The sequence below is a fragment of the Crocodylus porosus genome, unplaced genomic scaffold (genome assembly GCF_001723895.1).
Source record: "Crocodylus porosus isolate Cpor-Errol unplaced genomic scaffold, CroPor_comp1, whole genome shotgun sequence".
Lineage (NCBI taxonomy): Eukaryota > Metazoa > Chordata > Crocodylia > Crocodylidae > Crocodylus > Crocodylus porosus.
Genome location: NW_017728907.1, coordinates 42,002,737 through 42,020,023, shown reverse-complemented (window position 1 = coordinate 42,020,023; position 17,287 = coordinate 42,002,737). Strand labels below are relative to the sequence as shown.

The 17,287-nt window shown below is 38.7% G+C and overlaps 1 protein-coding gene across 1 annotated transcript in view; it reads right to left on the bottom strand.

The window, feature by feature from the left end:
• Positions 1-1,459: 1,459 nt before the first annotated feature.
• LOC109306982 (vitellogenin-1-like) overlaps positions 1,460-17,287 on the bottom strand; it is a 53,741-nt gene continuing 37,913 nt past the window's right edge. Inside the window, exons 24-37 of the mRNA XM_019530607.1 lie at positions 17,275-17,282; positions 17,048-17,233; positions 16,905-16,961; positions 16,029-16,151; positions 14,609-14,815; positions 13,516-13,658; positions 12,682-12,820; positions 11,241-11,376; positions 10,145-10,331; positions 8,649-8,746; positions 7,679-7,773; positions 7,179-7,338; positions 4,862-5,023; positions 1,460-1,789 (exon numbers count right to left, since the gene is read on the bottom strand). Coding sequence (XP_019386152.1) covers positions 1,665-1,789; positions 4,862-5,023; positions 7,179-7,338; positions 7,679-7,773; positions 8,649-8,746; positions 10,145-10,331; positions 11,241-11,376; positions 12,682-12,820; positions 13,516-13,658; positions 14,609-14,815; positions 16,029-16,151; positions 16,905-16,961; positions 17,048-17,233; positions 17,275-17,282 — 1,826 coding nt within the window. The 3' untranslated portion in view covers positions 1,460-1,664. The remainder of the gene's footprint in view (positions 1,790-4,861; positions 5,024-7,178; positions 7,339-7,678; positions 7,774-8,648; positions 8,747-10,144; positions 10,332-11,240; positions 11,377-12,681; positions 12,821-13,515; positions 13,659-14,608; positions 14,816-16,028; positions 16,152-16,904; positions 16,962-17,047; positions 17,234-17,274; positions 17,283-17,287) is intronic.

Below are 17,287 nucleotides of genomic sequence, written 5' to 3'. Positions count from 1 at the left end.
CAAAATGGGGTGCATGTCTTAAATGAAGAAGCAGATTTTCTGCCTGGTATAGCAGTGCTTTGCTTTGATTCTGGTTCCACGGTGCAGCAGGTGTTGAATTACTATTCAGGTAGCTGAGGGAGTGAATTGGCTTAACGGTTCATTGTTCTTCACTCCAGATGTGTTAATGATCATCTTTTTAATGGTCTTGATGTTCCACTAATCAAACTATAATTTCTCAGGGCAAATTTTTTGTCTAGTAGGTGCTCCTGGTCTCTCTCCTCCTATTCCACAGACTTGGAAATGCTTTCGCTCTTTTCAAAATCATAGATCTACCCATGGAGACCAGGATTTGGGAGAAGTTAGGGTTCTAGCTTTAGTTAAGCAGGAAAGAGAGGATGAGTCCGTTGAATATTTGAAGATTAAGTGCTGTCCCTGCTCTTTGTAGTTGTAACTGTTGGGAAAAAAATATTCTTCATTTCAAGAACAAGGGTGTGTATTATATTTTGGGGTATGTTGCATGTGAGAGAGAGAGTCTGTACTTGAAAGGTAAAGGCCCTGCGTTCTGTTCCCCAGCCTCTACTCCTGCCTTCTTCTTTCCTTAATGGTGTTTCTGTACCTTGCATAGAAAGTGCTGTAGGTACTGCTTAACCTGTGGCCTATTAATTAGGGCACTTTCTGAAGTTGGGGAAGTATTCAGCATGAAGGGGGAAGAGATGAGATGTGGGTCTTTCACATTCTTAGCAAGTTCCCTAACCACTAGCTGAAAGTGGAGATGCTGTTACCCTTTCGAGTAGTTATACACATACTTGGTTGATCATATTCCACCACAGGTAGAAACACAATCTAAACTTTGCATAAGTCCCAGAATGGCACATGAGCAGCTACTTAGGTATGTAAAATTGAAATAGGATTTGGACTTTAATATAAATATTGGTAATTTTGTTGAATTTATTATTGTTTCCTAAAGTTTTTTAAGGTACGTTTGCATGGATGTGTAATAAAAATGTTAGGCCACAAAAGTTTCATTTCATTGCTTTAACCCATGAACTAACATTACATCCATTTAAATTTAAATCAAAATGGGGACTGTGTCACACACTACAGCTCTCTAGAAAGCTACAGCAGGAGTCTAGCAGTCCAAATCATTCTTTTGTAGAAAACACTAAGGCTAATAGTCTTGCTGGGAGTAAAATGTGTATTTTTTTTTCAGAACAGTTTCAAGCACAGACTTTGCTCTTTGCTAGAAAATATAAAAGAAAACAAATGCTCACTGTGTCTTTAGTTTGCTAAAAATGAACTCCTTATACAATGGAATGTTAGTGGTAACCATAATCATGTTTTCCTTTCATCACCTACTGAACATAATTTTAAGAGAGGACCAGTGTAATTATATTCAGATTAAAGGGAGCAGAATTTCTGGATAATATTATACTTGGCCTGATTGCATTGTCGATAAGAGAAATAAAAAGAGACTTCATGAATACTTATTTAATGAGCAACATATTTATTAAGTAGGGCATACTGTACAGAAAGCATTTTGCTGTGCATGCAATGCATTAGGCTTATCTATTTTTTCCAAGCATATTTCTTAATATTTTACTGCAGCTATTACATTCTCTTTGTATTGGTCCAGCTATTCAATTTGTTGGGTGTAGTATCTCTATAACCACAGTGCTAAAGCATTAAGTTAAACTACAGTCACTAGGACAGGAACAGTCAACATCGGCATTCACTGACTCCACAACTTCCTCAGACGCAGAGCTCTTGTCACTATTACGTTCCCATTCAGACAGGCTTGGAGCAGTATCTGTCAGAAGAGCATAGCCACTGTTAACTAACATCAAGCAAATGAACACATTTCAAAACAATATTGTTTTGATGGCTGCTGACTGTTTCATGAAGTAAAGAATATGGGGTTGAATCCTATCTGCATGACTGACATCATGCTGACCCATTGACTTGTAGCAGGATTTTCATCCTTGGTACCATTATTATAATACCTGCCTAAAACAAAATTAATTGCATTTCATATGCACAAATACAGCAGGCAGGAGCTGGAAGACATACTGGAGACAGCCAGTCTTCAAAATAAGACCACAGTGTGCATATACACATCAGCAATCCCCTTTCAGGTTCTCACTGCATCCTGGGGGATATTTCAGTTCTCTGTTTGTTTAAGTTCATTCTAAAGGATAAGCTCTTTGGAGAATTTTCAGAGGTTCATAAACTTCTAATTAAAGTTTTCCGTATATACTCAAATCTCGCAGAGCATTGTCAGTTTCAGTATTAACCTTACCACACTGCTTTATCAACAGCAGCTTGAATAAGCCATATCCTTTAATACTAAAATAATCTAAATGGAATAATAATATTCATCCTCCCAATAAATATTCTTAGCTGCTTGGAGGTTTATCATTACATCTGGAAGAATATTAGAACCTCCATTTAGATTAAGCTTGCATAACGAGAATGTGCAAAGCTTTCATAATTTTATCTCCATTTGTTTTATCATTCATATGGGCAATATATTTATAACATGTCATATTACATCATAGGAAAATTCAAAAGCCTTTGGTCTGTATCAGACAATCATCTACTCAAATGTTAATGCACTTTTTGATGGAATTACACCTCTCTGACCAACCTGACACTCAGGTTTCCGGTAATAAATCATAAAACACATTATCCTAGCACGGTGCTTGAGATGTTTGTTATTAAAGATTTAATATTTTTAAGCTAGGAAGTGAAAACTGGACAAAAAGTCTGAGGTCAGTTTTTTGACACTCTTGTGTTCACTCAACTCTCTTATACTTTGTACCACCAAATTTTTGCAGACCCTGGACCTGTTCCTGGGCCAGGCCCTTTATCTAAGTACAGAATCCCTACTGTTTCAAATGGTCTTATTGTTGGCTATAGCACTGTGCCCTTGAGTAATAATAATCTATCTGAGTTTAAAATATATATAGGCCCATTCATTATAAACATGCTTGTACCATAAACTAGGTATACAATTAAGGCTTGGAGTGAATAGGACATTTGCCTAAGTAGGGATATCAGGATTTGGCCCAGAGATCTCTAAAACAGGAAAAAAAGAGAAATCCTGTCACTTCTACCTAGCAGAAACTCATCCTTCATATTATGCTTATGGTCTGTATCATGCAAATGTGAGTGCTTGATTGTGTTGTGGTTCTCCTCTTTAGGGAGAGGAGTGTCATTGGCTGAGCCTTTCCCTGTGGATCTGAAAGAAGAAATTTGCCACGTGTGTGCAAGCTCATTTTCTGAACCTGGGAAAAGAAGCATATCCTTGCTGCTTCTGCTACTTTTCTAGTCCACCAAATAAACAAAGGAAAAGAGCAATACTTAAAGGGGTGCATTGTATCATTATTGATTCTCAGCCTAAGGAAAAGAAAGAATATTACAGAAGAACACCAATGGGGATCCTATATCTTCTATCTCCTCAGAAATAAATAAATAAGTAAACAAAAACCTGTGATAAAAGAGTAAGAAGCAGAGCTAGTAGCAGACTCTTCAGTTTCAGGTTCAGTAAATGAACCAGAGGAGCCTGCAGTTACTGTGCACAGAGCAGTGACTGTGATGACTAAGAAGTTTTTCTGTTTTCCTTCTTTTCTCACACATTGTGTGTGAGAATGAGACAGCTTTATTATAGTCTAATAATTTGAGGCAATGAGTGGCCTAGGGTGATGACACTTCATAGATAAAGAGCACGGGCACACAAAAGAAAATCTGTGAAATACGGATATGACAAGATTTTGGAGAAGGTTCTGTTATGGGGAGTGTTTTTTCTTTTATAAAAGGATGCATCTATTCACATCCCATGGTGCAGTCAGAATGCTATTAGCAATCTCACTGTGCTATTTTTCTTACTGGTTGTACTTAGAGTTCAGTAGCCTAGAGAGATACTCAACATTTTATGAACTGGTTCAGTACATTGGAAATTCTAATAATGTGAGCAATCTTCAGGGACATTGCTTAAAATCAGACATAGACTGCTGCGTTCATCTGGTGGTGTTATTTAGCGTAGCTTCTTTGACTTCAGCTCTGCTAGTTCATGCTGAGGATCTGGCCCGAATGGCTAACATGGCGAACAGAGCTGTGCTCGTCGGCTCTAGAACAGTGTTTATTTTTATGATACATATGGGTTGTACTGTCAATTGCTGTGCATTTAAGGATTACAATGTAATGAACTAGAAAAGAGAAAGACCCCCCCCACCAAACTGTAGAGATGGGGTAGGACTCTCCTCCTACACCCATGCCTCGATGTTGCAGAGAGTAGATTTCACTAAAGACAAGCTAATGTAAAAGTGAAAGCAGAATAATGACTTCTTTTAAAAAGCTGTGTGTAGGGGTTAAATACCTTCACAAACAAGCTATTTGTCTGGAGAACACTTCACCATTTTTTTAATTTTTATTTTTTTTTGCTGATGTATTGCCCGCTGGTACAGCATGGCAGCCTAATCACACTGCAGTCATCTCACACTGCTTGACTGACTCTCAATTGCTTTGCTCGCCCTGGTCTACATGAAATTGCAGACTGTAGTGCTAATAAAAGGACTTATTACTGCTTATCACAACTTGATGAAGATCTAGAAACTGTGAAAACATTTGTATTGATCACAAATGCCCCTTTTACCGTCTGAAAGATTTTTCAGACAGTGCTACCTGCCAGATAATCCAAGCAGGCTCTTAGCTACCCAATACTATAATTGTTTATATAAAATATAAAGGGGATTAAGAAAAACAGCTCTAAAGGCACATGGGGAGAAGGTGTTTGTGTGTATATTGTTGTGATATACCATGATGAACTGTTCTGATAGAGCTTCTTGGAAATTGGATAGGAAAAAGGAAAAAAGTATCATACCTTTTGCAAAACAGTGGAAGCCAACCTTCACTGACTCCTTCTCAGTTGGAGTACAGTCTTTCCTGCATTTTAGTACTGGGTCAACAGAATAGCATGTAGATTCCTCTCCATCAATAATAGGATATCGCTCCAGGTTCACATAATGGTGTTCCAGGTTGCAGTCTAAGAGAAAAAAGATAGTATTATCATAACAGATCTAAGGCAGCACCATTCTTTCCTTACATCACTATGCAGTTATATTGTCTGCTCAGCTTTGATTAAGCTCAGCTTCTCAATGTCTTGTCTTCGCAGAGTAAGGATGGCAATATCAGGACCATAAATAGTTGGGGGAGGGAAACTGATTTTGAAACAGATTCATAGATTCATATATGTTAGGATCAGAAGGGATCTCAGTAGGTCATTGAGTCCAACCCCCTGCCCTAGGCAGGAAAGAGAGCTGGGGTCAGACAACTAGGTGCTTGTCCAATCTCCTCTCAAAGATCCCCAGGGTAGGGGAGAGCACCACCTCCCTAGGAAGCCCATTCCAGATTCTGGCAACCCTCACTGTGAAGTTTTTTCTAATGTCCACCCTAAATCTGCTCTCTGTCAATCTGTGGCCACTGTTCCCAGTTACTCCAGGGGGAGCCCTAGCAAGTAGAGCATCTCCTATACCCTGCTGCCCTCCCCTGATGAATTTATAGGCAGCCACAAGATCAGCGCTCATCCTTGTCTTGTGAAGGCTGAAGAGAATTAGGTCCCTCAATTAAACAAAAAATGACAGTTTTGTTTAAAATCTGAGTTCATAATGTGATGCAAATGAAATCCTGTATATTGTTAATGCAAGAAATGCATGGTCCAATGAAAATAGCCACTTGCTCAGACTGGAGGGCTATTAAGAACAGACAGTCTACTGCTAGGCTTGGCAGGATCCGATTTTTATTGGTAAACATCGATAAATGGCAAGTTCACCTCACAATGAAGGGCTGATGAAAATATATTTCCATTGTTAATAATTGAAAAGAGAGGGGAAGAAGAGAAGAAGGGAGTCACAAGCCTGTCTCTTTGAAAAGGAAGACAGTGGGCAGCATGCTTGGAAGCTGGGCTGGAGAGAGATAACAGACCACGTACACCCCTGCCCAACGGGGGAGGAGGCTGAAGAGTATTTGAGCTGGACCAGAATCAGTGGCTGTGGAGGAAAGTGTGTGAAGCAGCAGCGAGGAGCTCCTTACACCTGAGTGGGACAACTCAGCTGCAGGCAACTGGGGAGAGACTGTAAAAAGAGGTGAAGCAGCCTACTGGTGAGACTGGTACATTGAAAAACTCCAATTAGAAAGGATAAAAGTTCTGTTTTCTTGGCTTTTTGTTGTTGTTTTTGCCATCCCAGGGGCGGAAGATCTTTATGTTGTTAATTTAATTTAAATTGATTAAAATGGAAATAAATGCTTAAAAATAAACATTGATATTATCCATCAAAATTATGGAAAAAAAAAATCAAATTTTGCCAAGCCTATCGGGGAACATTATTGTTAGTGAGCGGGGGTTTATATACAAATTTCAATGTTAGTGTGTTTGATTGAATGATTTTTTAATGCTGTAATTATTAGCACTACAACATATCATTAGAATTAAAAGGATTCCATATCTGACTTTGATTCCTGACACATATATGGGTACAATTCACACAGCCATTGAAATCTATGAAAAAAACAGGTTTATGCCTGAACAGTATTGTGCTGTTGGAAATCAACATTATTATTAGTCTAAGTATGCGCAAGGGAAAAAGCTTCTACTTTGAGAATATTTGCAAACATTCTGATGGGTCTTAACCACAGATGATCAGTTGTTCTATGTGCACCAACAGAAGGTCTGGCCCAATCTATTAACATTCAGTCTGTGCTGTATTTATAAAGCCTATAGTTTGTTTGATTAGATAAAGTCTAGTGAGAGAAATCTGATCCCGCTCTGCTGGAAATCAGTGGCAGAACTCCTGCTAAGTTCAATGGCAGCAAGATTGGGCCTGATTTTGCCACTTACAAAAAAAAGACGACCAAAAAAAAACCTCCTCAGCATGAGAAAGGGTGGCAGAACCGAGTCTTTAATATTAAATTGAGTACAAGATGCTGACATATTCTTCACCTGAATATAAATCTCTTCTTTCCACTGGGAGCATCTAGATACCTGATTAGTTAAATTAAAAATGAATGCAAACTGTTATTGTCTTATCTATTTTCAAACAGAAGTGGCTTTTTATTATTTTTTAATTTTTAAAATGGTATGGTTAAAATAAAATACAAACATTTTTCTCCTTTAAGGAACAACTGTTTTCAAGTCTACTAACCTCCAGAACAGACCTCTTCTACCAGTACCCAGGAATGGACAAAAGCAGAACAGCTGTGTGCTAGCCTATGATTTGGCAAGAGGAGATCATTTTGCTTCTCTCCATCATTGTTTCCACAGATACCACAGGTCTTTCCTTTTAGCCATGAAGCAACAGTGACCTATGAAGAGATAAAAGACCTCAACATCCCATCACAATGCCAAGGTATAAGCATGGGCAACTGGTGTCTCCTGAGTCTGAGGGAGGCACCAGATCACTGACCGGGCGGGGGGCGGTTCCCAGTGACCGATTGCCAACTGGGGGGAGGGGGGGGTCCCCCAGTAGCTGATTGCCAAGCCCAAAATCACCACTAGTGAAACCAGAAGTATACTTCCACCAGCACTTCTGGTTTCACGGTTGGTGTTTCCAGGGAGTGCTCAGCCAATCTCAGTGCACCCGCTATGCATCACCAATGGGTACAAGAGAAAACAAAGCTAGTCATAGAGCAGAACCAGAAATACCTTAAGTATCACACCATCAAAAGTCACATTATCCAGTCCTTGGCTTGGAGCTTCTACTATAATTAGTGAGTCATTTCTATAAACTTTAATGTTTTCTGAAAAAAATAGGTCAACATTTAGACATTTTAACTTTAAAATAAAAAAAAATATCGTTTCTGAACTCATGTAACCAATCACTAAGTGTAATTTACAATGACTACTTTCTCTTTCACTCTGAAGACATTTTTTGCCAAAGAAGAGATTTTTCTTTACATCTGAACATTTTTCTATGATTGAACAATACAGCTGGCACTGACTTTTCTTTTCTGTACCAGAAAGGGCTTAGTGGCAAAGCAGTTAAGGTGCTTCTCTGTGGCTGTAAAACAGTGAGTTTAAACTGAGTCTCATGCTGAAGGCTGTCCCTACTGACCCATTTGATCCCACCTGGTCACTGAGGAGGTGGGGGTGGGAGAGTTAGAGGTGATTTGGGCCAGGTACAGACATTACACTTTTACCACTATAAGCGATCAGAAACTGGTCTATACCCATAATGGAACAGAAGTTCGACCTACACAGAATGGTTTAAAATAGTGAAACCCAGTCTAAGATCCCTTCCCCCCGCCCCCCCCCGCCAAATGGTGAATATATGTTCTGTTTTCTATCAATCTAAACTATGCCACTTATAGAAAACTGCATAACTTGGATCAATTCCACCTTGGGCTTTTTAAATGTCTGTACCTAACTTGGATGTGACAGCCAAATCACTAGCTCCAGAAAGTGGGTTTCCTTAACCATGCTATTGTGATAGGCTGTTAGGTTTGGGATGAAACATTATGCTCTATAAACAACTAGGACTGAAGTTCTGGTCCCAAAGAGTGTGCTTCTAATATAGTGGTTATCATTATGGTATTTGAACACCTACTAGTTCAAAATAGTGAATCAGTTTAATTGAGATGATTAAGGTGTGTGCTTTACGTGTAACATACAGTACCTTCTGTGTTTTCATACTCATCACTGTCTGTTAGTATGGGCTCGTTGTTGTATGACACAAGGAGAGAGGAAGATTCTGAAGGATAGATTGTGATGTTTCTTGAAAAAAGAAAACAACATGTTTGCTGTACTAAAAGGTGTGAAACATTGACAAACTACCAAATCTAGCAGAGAACCAGGCTCAGAATTCAATCTTTAAAAGCGTCCCTTTCTTTCAAGACTTCCATAGGGGCTGGATTTACAGTTGTAGTATAATCCACATAGACATATGGGAAAGGAGGAAAAGGGCAGATTTCCAGGAGTTGGTGATGAGATACGGCCCAAGAAACGGAACAGTTAGATAACAGGGTAAGAGCCAGAAGAGTTTTTCTTTCTCTGGTTCTAATTTTTTTTTTCTCTTTGTAACAAAATTTCAAACAAATGGCTAGATCCATAAAGGGATTTTTATGACATGATGCTGAGTGACACAATGCCTAACTTGCAGGTCCGTGGCTCTTGGATTGTAATCCACAGCCCTGCGTTAGGTGCCCAAGCTGTCTTTACAGTGCTTGAGTAGAGTTAGGGGCTTCCGAATGGGATTCACAGCAGCAAGCACTGTGGCCAAATAGGCAATGCTGAGAATACCAGTGACTTTTAAATCCTGTTTCTAACTGGAAGTTAGGTGGCTTTCTCTGGATTGCAGGGAGGTGCCGATGTTAGATTACAATTCCCAGCTCAGAATCCTACAGTCTATGGGTCTGTGACTTGTCCTGTCAAAACAGAGATAGGACCACACAGCTGAAGAAGAAGGTAGGGGCAGTGGATCCTCTAAATCAAGAGGTCTGTGGCTAGAGCACTTGCCCAAATATAGGTTCTACAGGTTCAGTACTGACTCAAACCCTTTTGTATATTGCCCCTACCATCAAGCCTGGAATACAAATGCTCTCCACCTTTCCTTTTGAAACTGGTCCACCTTTTCAAAAAGAATTAAAGATTTATTGGCCAGAGAGGGGGAGTATGACTAATCTAACATGCAGCTCCAGGGATTGTGTAGGACTTTATTCAACTCCTGTGATCAGTGTGTTTATCCGATGACTTTCAAGCACACTGGAGACTGATATTTCAAGAGCACCTTCAGTGGAATACCCTAGAAAAAGCCCACCTATGTACTTGCAGGTTTGAAGTGTGCCAGACCTTTACCCAAGGGGAGCTAAGAGCTCACTTCTCATTGGCAGCAAAACTGAAGGTGTAGGAGGGGGCTGGCAGTCACTGCCAGTAGCTCTCCAGCTCTCCTTGCTGGTAAATGCTGGCAGAGCAAATTCACTGGGCACTGTTTCCCTCTTTGGATAACTTGTGCTATGGACATGAGGCAAGTCACATGGCATAATGTTACCCATTTCTTGATGGAAATAACATCTGCTAAGGGCCTTAATGTAACCAAGGTCCTCCTTGAAGTGCCTTTTGTGACTGCCCAAGGTTCTACATAGACTCTTGGGGCTTATGGGTAATTGCACTTACGATGAGCTCATATTGATGTAAACCTCCCTTGAGAAAGAGCTGGGATCAGCTGTCTTTGTGAACACTATGAATTTGGGATGAGCAGTGCAGTCCTGAGCCACAATGAGGTTGCAGCTCTTGTTGAAGGAACAGCTGTGCTTCACTTTGTCAAATGTTTTGAAATCATCTTCACGCAGTTCACATGTGGCTGAAAAACAACAATGAAAATAAATTTCATATGAGACAATACCATGTTGGTAGCTATAAAGTTCTTGGAGACTGCCTAAGAGGCTTGAATAGCTGGGGAATTTCAAATCGACAGCTCTAAAACTCCTAGGCAGCTTTCAAAATCTCAACCTAACTATGTATTTACAGAAAGGCTGGGCAGCAACAGAAAATGATGAGTAAGCAGGATGTATATCCAGCACTTCGTTTAATTGTACTTTGTAAAAACAACCCCCTAGTGAGAGCAACCAAGTTTTCAAAATTAGATTGTATCAAACTTCTGAGAAATTAAAAGCTGAAACCACTGTAAAACCGGTTGTCATTTCTCAAAACTGTGCAACTGTTTGTAGTATGTGTCATTTAAGTTTGACATATCACCTAGCTAAAAATCACAAAATGAGGAACATAAAGAGGGTAGGAAACTCATATTTCTGTCCCATATCCACCATCTCATGCAGTATGCTTGGCAGTCCCTTACAAGGGATAAGGGACAGATCTTACACTTAGGATCTCTGCCAAGTTATAGCTGCCATGTAAAGTTGAAGTACTTTCAGGCAGAATCCAGTAAGACTGCTGCTAAACAAGGAGTGGGCTGTGGAAAAGGCAATTCTTTTGGGAAGGGTAAGGATTATCATGGTTCTCCAAAAAAGTACTGCTAAGAAAGTCAAAAGCTGAAGATGACAGGAAAGAGAGCTGCAGGTAGGGCTAAATATGTTATGGATAATCACTGCTCTTTTACCAGGTACAAGACCAAATACATGTGCAGTCATAGACTCATGGAACAACAGGGCTATGAGGGACATCTGGACACCATGTTGTCCTATGCTCTGCTCAAAGCAGGATCATCACCATCTACGCCACTCCAGACAAGTGTTTATAATAAGAATTTTACCTTGATCTTCTTGAGCAATCCTTGAAGCTATTTCTGGAAGGACATTCCATGCAGTAATTCCTGAAGACTGATAAGGTTGATATGGCTCTACAGGCAAAGCAAATGGAATCGGGAAACCCTGATAGTAAAGGGTTGCCTGAAACAGAAGTAAATTAAAATATAACATGTTCAATAGTATAATTAGAAATCTCCATTTTGTCAATCATACCGACAAACAGTCTCCTAATAAACATATTTTAACTAAGTATTTATGCATTTGGAGTATTTGCAGTTGATGGTGTATGCCCCAGACATAGAATATATTTTATGAGGGACCATTATCTTCGATTTTATTATGACTTCTATGCCATCTTGAGAATTTAGTTCTACATTCAATGATGTGGGATATTAATGTGTGTGAATGTTATTTAACATATTATTGTGTGACTTCCTTAAAGCAAACAAAGAAACTTGCTAGCTAGTTAAGTAAGTTAGAGGCTGAATTAGTATAGCTGACTAAATTGAATATATTATCATACAGTCTAATAGACTAAATATTGGTGTGATGTGATTTTGGCTGAGTTCTCCAACATAAAGGATATTTTGTATTAAGTACACATTAAACATACTTAAATAAACAGACAGAAGCCTAATACACCCACTGTCTCATTATCACATATGAAAGGCTCTGCAATATTAGGGCACAAGGGAAGCTAAGGACATACCTACTTCCTTATTTATGAACAGCCAAGCTGTTATTCATTTAAATCAGACACACAAGGGGAAACTTTTCAAAAAAGTCCACAGGGATTTGGTGGACAAGGAACAATTAATCAAAGGGATTCTGCAGACTAAATCCAGGCAGGTTCCTTGGAAAATTTAACCTTTCTTATTTGGTCAATGGAGTGCTGCTTTTGTGGTTATTACAGAACTTGATCCTATATCCCTCGTGCAGTGCACTGCAGGGAATAGATGTTACATATAGGTGCAAGTAAGAGTCAGCTCTAAGTGGACTGTTCCCCATGCATCTTGTGTAAGCCTCAAGACCTCACTCTTGAGATCTCTTCATAAAATCAAGTAAAGTTAGAGTCCAGAATGACGTATCAGAGTAATTAGAGGCCTTAGGGTAATCCTCAGCATGCAAATAAAGTATTTTGCTAGGGGCTCCCCTTTTGGCCTTACTCTGCTACTAGACAGGACTGACTTGGTGGCTTTGCATCAATTTTTTTCAATATTAAAGCATCAGGTTTCCAAGCACTTTTTATCCTGCTGATCACTTTTTATCCTCAGCTTATTGGTATACTGAACCCAAGCTGTGCAGAATCAAGCTCTGTATGTTCAGGAATCTAGACTAGTTTGTATTGGAGATAATGCTGTACTTTTTTTTACCTTTTTCAGATTTAGTGTAAATTTATGTACCAAGAAAAAGTACATTAGAGAAAAAGTATAAAACCACACATACCCCTGGAGCTTTAATAACTGCGTCAATTGTTCGTAGAGATGTTGCAGCTGCCCTTAGGACAAGCTCACGCGATGGATTTCTTTGATCTGCTTGTGAGAATCCCAACATGAACGCTACACCAGGAACATAGTCTGTAACCCTAAGGAGAAATGAGTCATGACTTACTCAGAAGTATAGCTGTGAAAATAACTGATTGTGGGCGGGGGGTGGCTGGCAGCTCTGAGAAATCAAAAAAAGAAGACAGTGAATTGAGAATTAAAAAAATATACAGATAGCTGTTTAGTATCAAACAAAATGTTGAATTAATCTTGTTTTTATTTTGACCATCTTAATTTTTTTAATATTTAAGATATAAGTTAAAAAAAATCAAACAATCTAGTTTTGAAAACGTTGTAATAACATATTTTTTATTTGTGTTGGGGTGAGAGGCAAGGATTCTGTACAGCGCTATCTTTTACTAGACCAACTATATAGTAGGGATCAAGTGGGACAAACTTTTGGGTGCAAGGCATTCTTCCTCATATTTCTGATCACAGCCTAGCGAAAATCAGCCAGGGGGGTGAGAGAAATTCTCAGGGTAGCAGATACACAATTAATGGAAGATGGGAGGTTGGTTTATCTGATATTTTTGAATTGTTTTACTTGTTTTCAGTGCAAACAATACAGTGAAACTAAAAGCAAATTTGTGAAATATTTTAGCTTTGTTGAATCTACATTTTTTCAGGAAAAATTTATTATAGCTGAGGTTTTCAACTAGTTCCACCGGAAACCTTCAGGTCATCAAGTAGAGTCACATCAGTAACAAAACAAATGACAAGCTAAGAAACAACTTACATTACGGATGTCCTCCTTATCCAGGATGGAAGCTTTGTCCATGCCACCTTCAACTGTATTGCTGGATTCCTTGCCAGCTGGCCTGTGGAAGCCCTTGCCTCAATTTTATAGTCCCGACATTGCTTGCCCCATCTCAACCTTGCCTTTGTGAAGAAAGGAAATATTCATTAGCATTTCAGAAACGGAATCAGGGTATAACTATCTGTTATATCAAAGTATGACTTGTTCTTGTCTTTATGAAACTTCAAAACAGTCCCCATTGCTTCTAGCCTATAGCGGAGGAAATCTAGCTACCTTTGGAGCAGAACGAGGGTGAGACGTGAGGGAAAAGGCTAAGCTGCCTTTCCTTTTAGGAAAGGAATAAGCTTTTCCTTTTCTGATTTTCAAAACAAGCACTGAATTATGATATAAAATGTTGCAGGGATAGATTGCTGGGATCCATTACATTTGGCAACATTATCTTTGGTTGAATATTTAAAAAAAGAAATAGTTCACTCATTTTACAATTTCACAGCTGTCTTTGCAAAATGCCTGGTTGTGCGGAGAAAAGCAGTTTTTACTACTGCGATTTCTGAGGCAATTTTGGAAATGAACAATATGAACAATAGAGGTCTCTAAATCACTACATCCACAGAACACATTGCTGGTTTCCTCAACTGAGATAGATGTACAGGAGTGTGAAAGAGAGACTTGAATACAGAGGCTGCAAACAGAGTCCTGTCTAATGCAGTTAACGAATTATGAGAAATACCCTTGAGAAAGAAATGATCTGACATGTATAAGGAGGAGAGGAATGGATCAGATCTGTAGCTGGCAGAAATTGGTAATAAGGCAGGTCAAAACTTTTCCAAATGTTTCAAAACCTTTACAAACAACTTTGAAAATATTTGTATTTTTGTGATGTTTCATCAAACAGCTTGTAGTGCAGCTGAATGTTTTAAAAAAATCAAAATGTTGCTGATAACACTTATAAAATGATTCAGGAAAATGTATCCTCATTGTTAGGCAATTTCTTCATTTGTATAGCATTTTGTAGTTGTTGTATACAACCCTTATCCATTTAAAGCTTTTATTGGTGGAATTAGCTGTTTACCTGTGCTTTCAGAGGTAAGACTACAGCATCAGCACAAGCTTTCCAGTTAGATTCAGCGAGTTGAACCACAACTATCTGCAGGTCAACTTTGTTAGCACCAGAATTCATGTATGCTGTGGCTTGATAACCTTGATTTTTGTTGTCACTTCTAACAGCGCGAGCCACAATGGTGAAGCCTGGTGGCATTCTCTCTCCCAGGAAGGTACGCTGAAAAATAAAAAATGCATATGCATTTACTGTTGAACCCTGGCCTTACTTCGCATTGTGCTTTTCAGTATGATAGAGCCTTCGATGGTTCAGAATGAAAATATTTCCTGACTCCTGTCATTATATCAGAGTAAGTTTTGGTGGTTTGTTCCAGTTTTTTTAGTTTCAGTTTAATCGAGATGCTAAAAAGGTGCCAACTATCTGAAAATGGAATCTAAGGCTGCACAAACCCATGTCAATGGAAGTATTAAGATTCTGAGTATTATTGCTATTCTTTTCATTATAGCTTTCAGAAAGTATGCTAGGTATTGCCATAGCAATGTATTCATTCAAAGTACATACCACTTATCTTACAGACTGTTTGAGCCAATATGATGAGGTTCTTATTAACACCAACAGTCTTCAATATTATTAATCCTTAGGCATTTTCCCTCATCATTAGTCCTGGTTGTTTTATTGTTATTAATATACATTTATTTAAGATAGATATGGAATAACAAATGTGTACTAAACCTAAGGATACATAATCATGATGTGAGATAGCTGGTGCTTTAAGCTAACTGGTGTATTTGTGTTTCCTAACATTATCTAACGTTGTACAGCCGTTGTGTCAAAAATGCACTGGTGACCTCAGTGGGTTTATTTTTTGAGTGAGAGAGATAGGATTTAACTTTTAAATGTATATTTGACATTTCTGGTTATGGCCAGATACATACATTATATAGTTCATATGCTGTTTTTTGTCAGTAAAGCTGTTTTCAAAGTTTCAGCTGATACCAGCCTTAATAAGAGGCTTACCTTTCCAAGGAAATGTAATTTTTTACCCCCCATGAAAAATCCATTTTTGCTAACAGCTTGGGGATTTTCATCACCAAAATGAAAAATCTTTCAACTTTTAACAAGGCAAAGATAATTTTTTAAAAAATTGAATTTTTTTTAATTGGTGAAAACCCAAATTATCTTGAAGATTTTTTTTCTAAAAAACCCCAGAAAACTAAAATCACCATTTTTCAGAAGAAAAATATCTTTACCCTAACTGGCTCTGAAGTTCATTTTACAAAGTAAAGACCTCTGTATGCTTGGCATTTTCTACAGATCAAGAATCTATTTAGAGTTAATAGCTAGATCGACAGTTGAGATCAATAGCTCCTGCTACCAAATATTTAATTTCTAGAAAAACTCTGCCACTTAATTGTGCCATATAAAATTTTACCTCATGTGGAAAGCTGGAAACCGTCCTTTTACTGCTTCTGCTACTACTGCTGCTGTTGCTGCTGAGGCTGCTTGACTCAGAAGAAGATGATGCCAAGTGGCCTTCTACTTTGCTAATTTGATCCTGCAAAGCAGAAATAGGTAAAAAACTGTAGAGCAGATGACTGACAGACTCTGCATCTTAACGTGAGCACTCCTTCCCTTTGATTTCTTTCAATAACCAGATTCTATGCACATGGAGATATATAAGCTATAACATCATAACTAAAACTATTTGAAAAAAATCAGTTTTCAAATTTATTTTTTTCTGAGAAAGGGAGGCAGTTTTAATTTGAAAGGTCATAGACCACTTTCTTACCTTTTGCTAATTTCTAATAATAACTTTATTTGGGGACCACAATTATTGCTCTTTAAACACCTTCTTAAAATTCCTTATATGTCAACGCAATTTTCAATTGGATTCAGAGAACACCAAGGCGGGTCATCAATTCTCACCACTGCTCTTGATTATCTAAGAATTGTTCACACAACTAGTATGTTCCCCTCTGCCCCTTATTTTATTATCCCTGTCTTGCCCTAGACCTATTTATTGTTAACTATGCAGTTGTGGTTATACAGCCCAAGGTGGCCTGGTTGGAATCTTTAGGAGCTGCACCATATCCAGATACTATTATAATCATAACAATGAAAATTATTATTTTTGTACTCAGATCTCTATTGCGACTCTAGTATTCTTGGACATCAAATTACTCAGATTCTTTTACTCTGCAAGGAAACATCCAAGTAAAATGAACAAATTATTTTCAACTCCCTTTTCCCCAGTAAAGCATTTTAATTGCAACTATCATAAAAGTGTATATTTGAATGTTGGTCCTACCCAATGGCCATGCGTAGACTTGAAGCGCAGCCGGTATACTTTTGGAAGATGTTTTACCTGCAAAATCCCAGCACAAATTATTGTCTGCAGTGATTCAACAAGACTAGTGTCACGCTCAAGCACAATGAATGTAAAGCCCTTACCCATTCAACAGACCACTCTGAACTGCCAAAACGTGTGTATTTGGCATGTTTCTTGTCATCCTTGCTATGTTTGCTGAAATGGTGTGACCCCCTGGAATGGATCCTAGCTGTATGGCGAGGCGTATCAGTAGCCTGGCGGCTGCTGCTGCTGCTGCTGCTGCTGCTGTTGCTGCTGCTACCACTACTGCTGCTGCTGCTGTCACTGCTGCTGCTGCTACTATTGCTACCTGTGCTGCTACC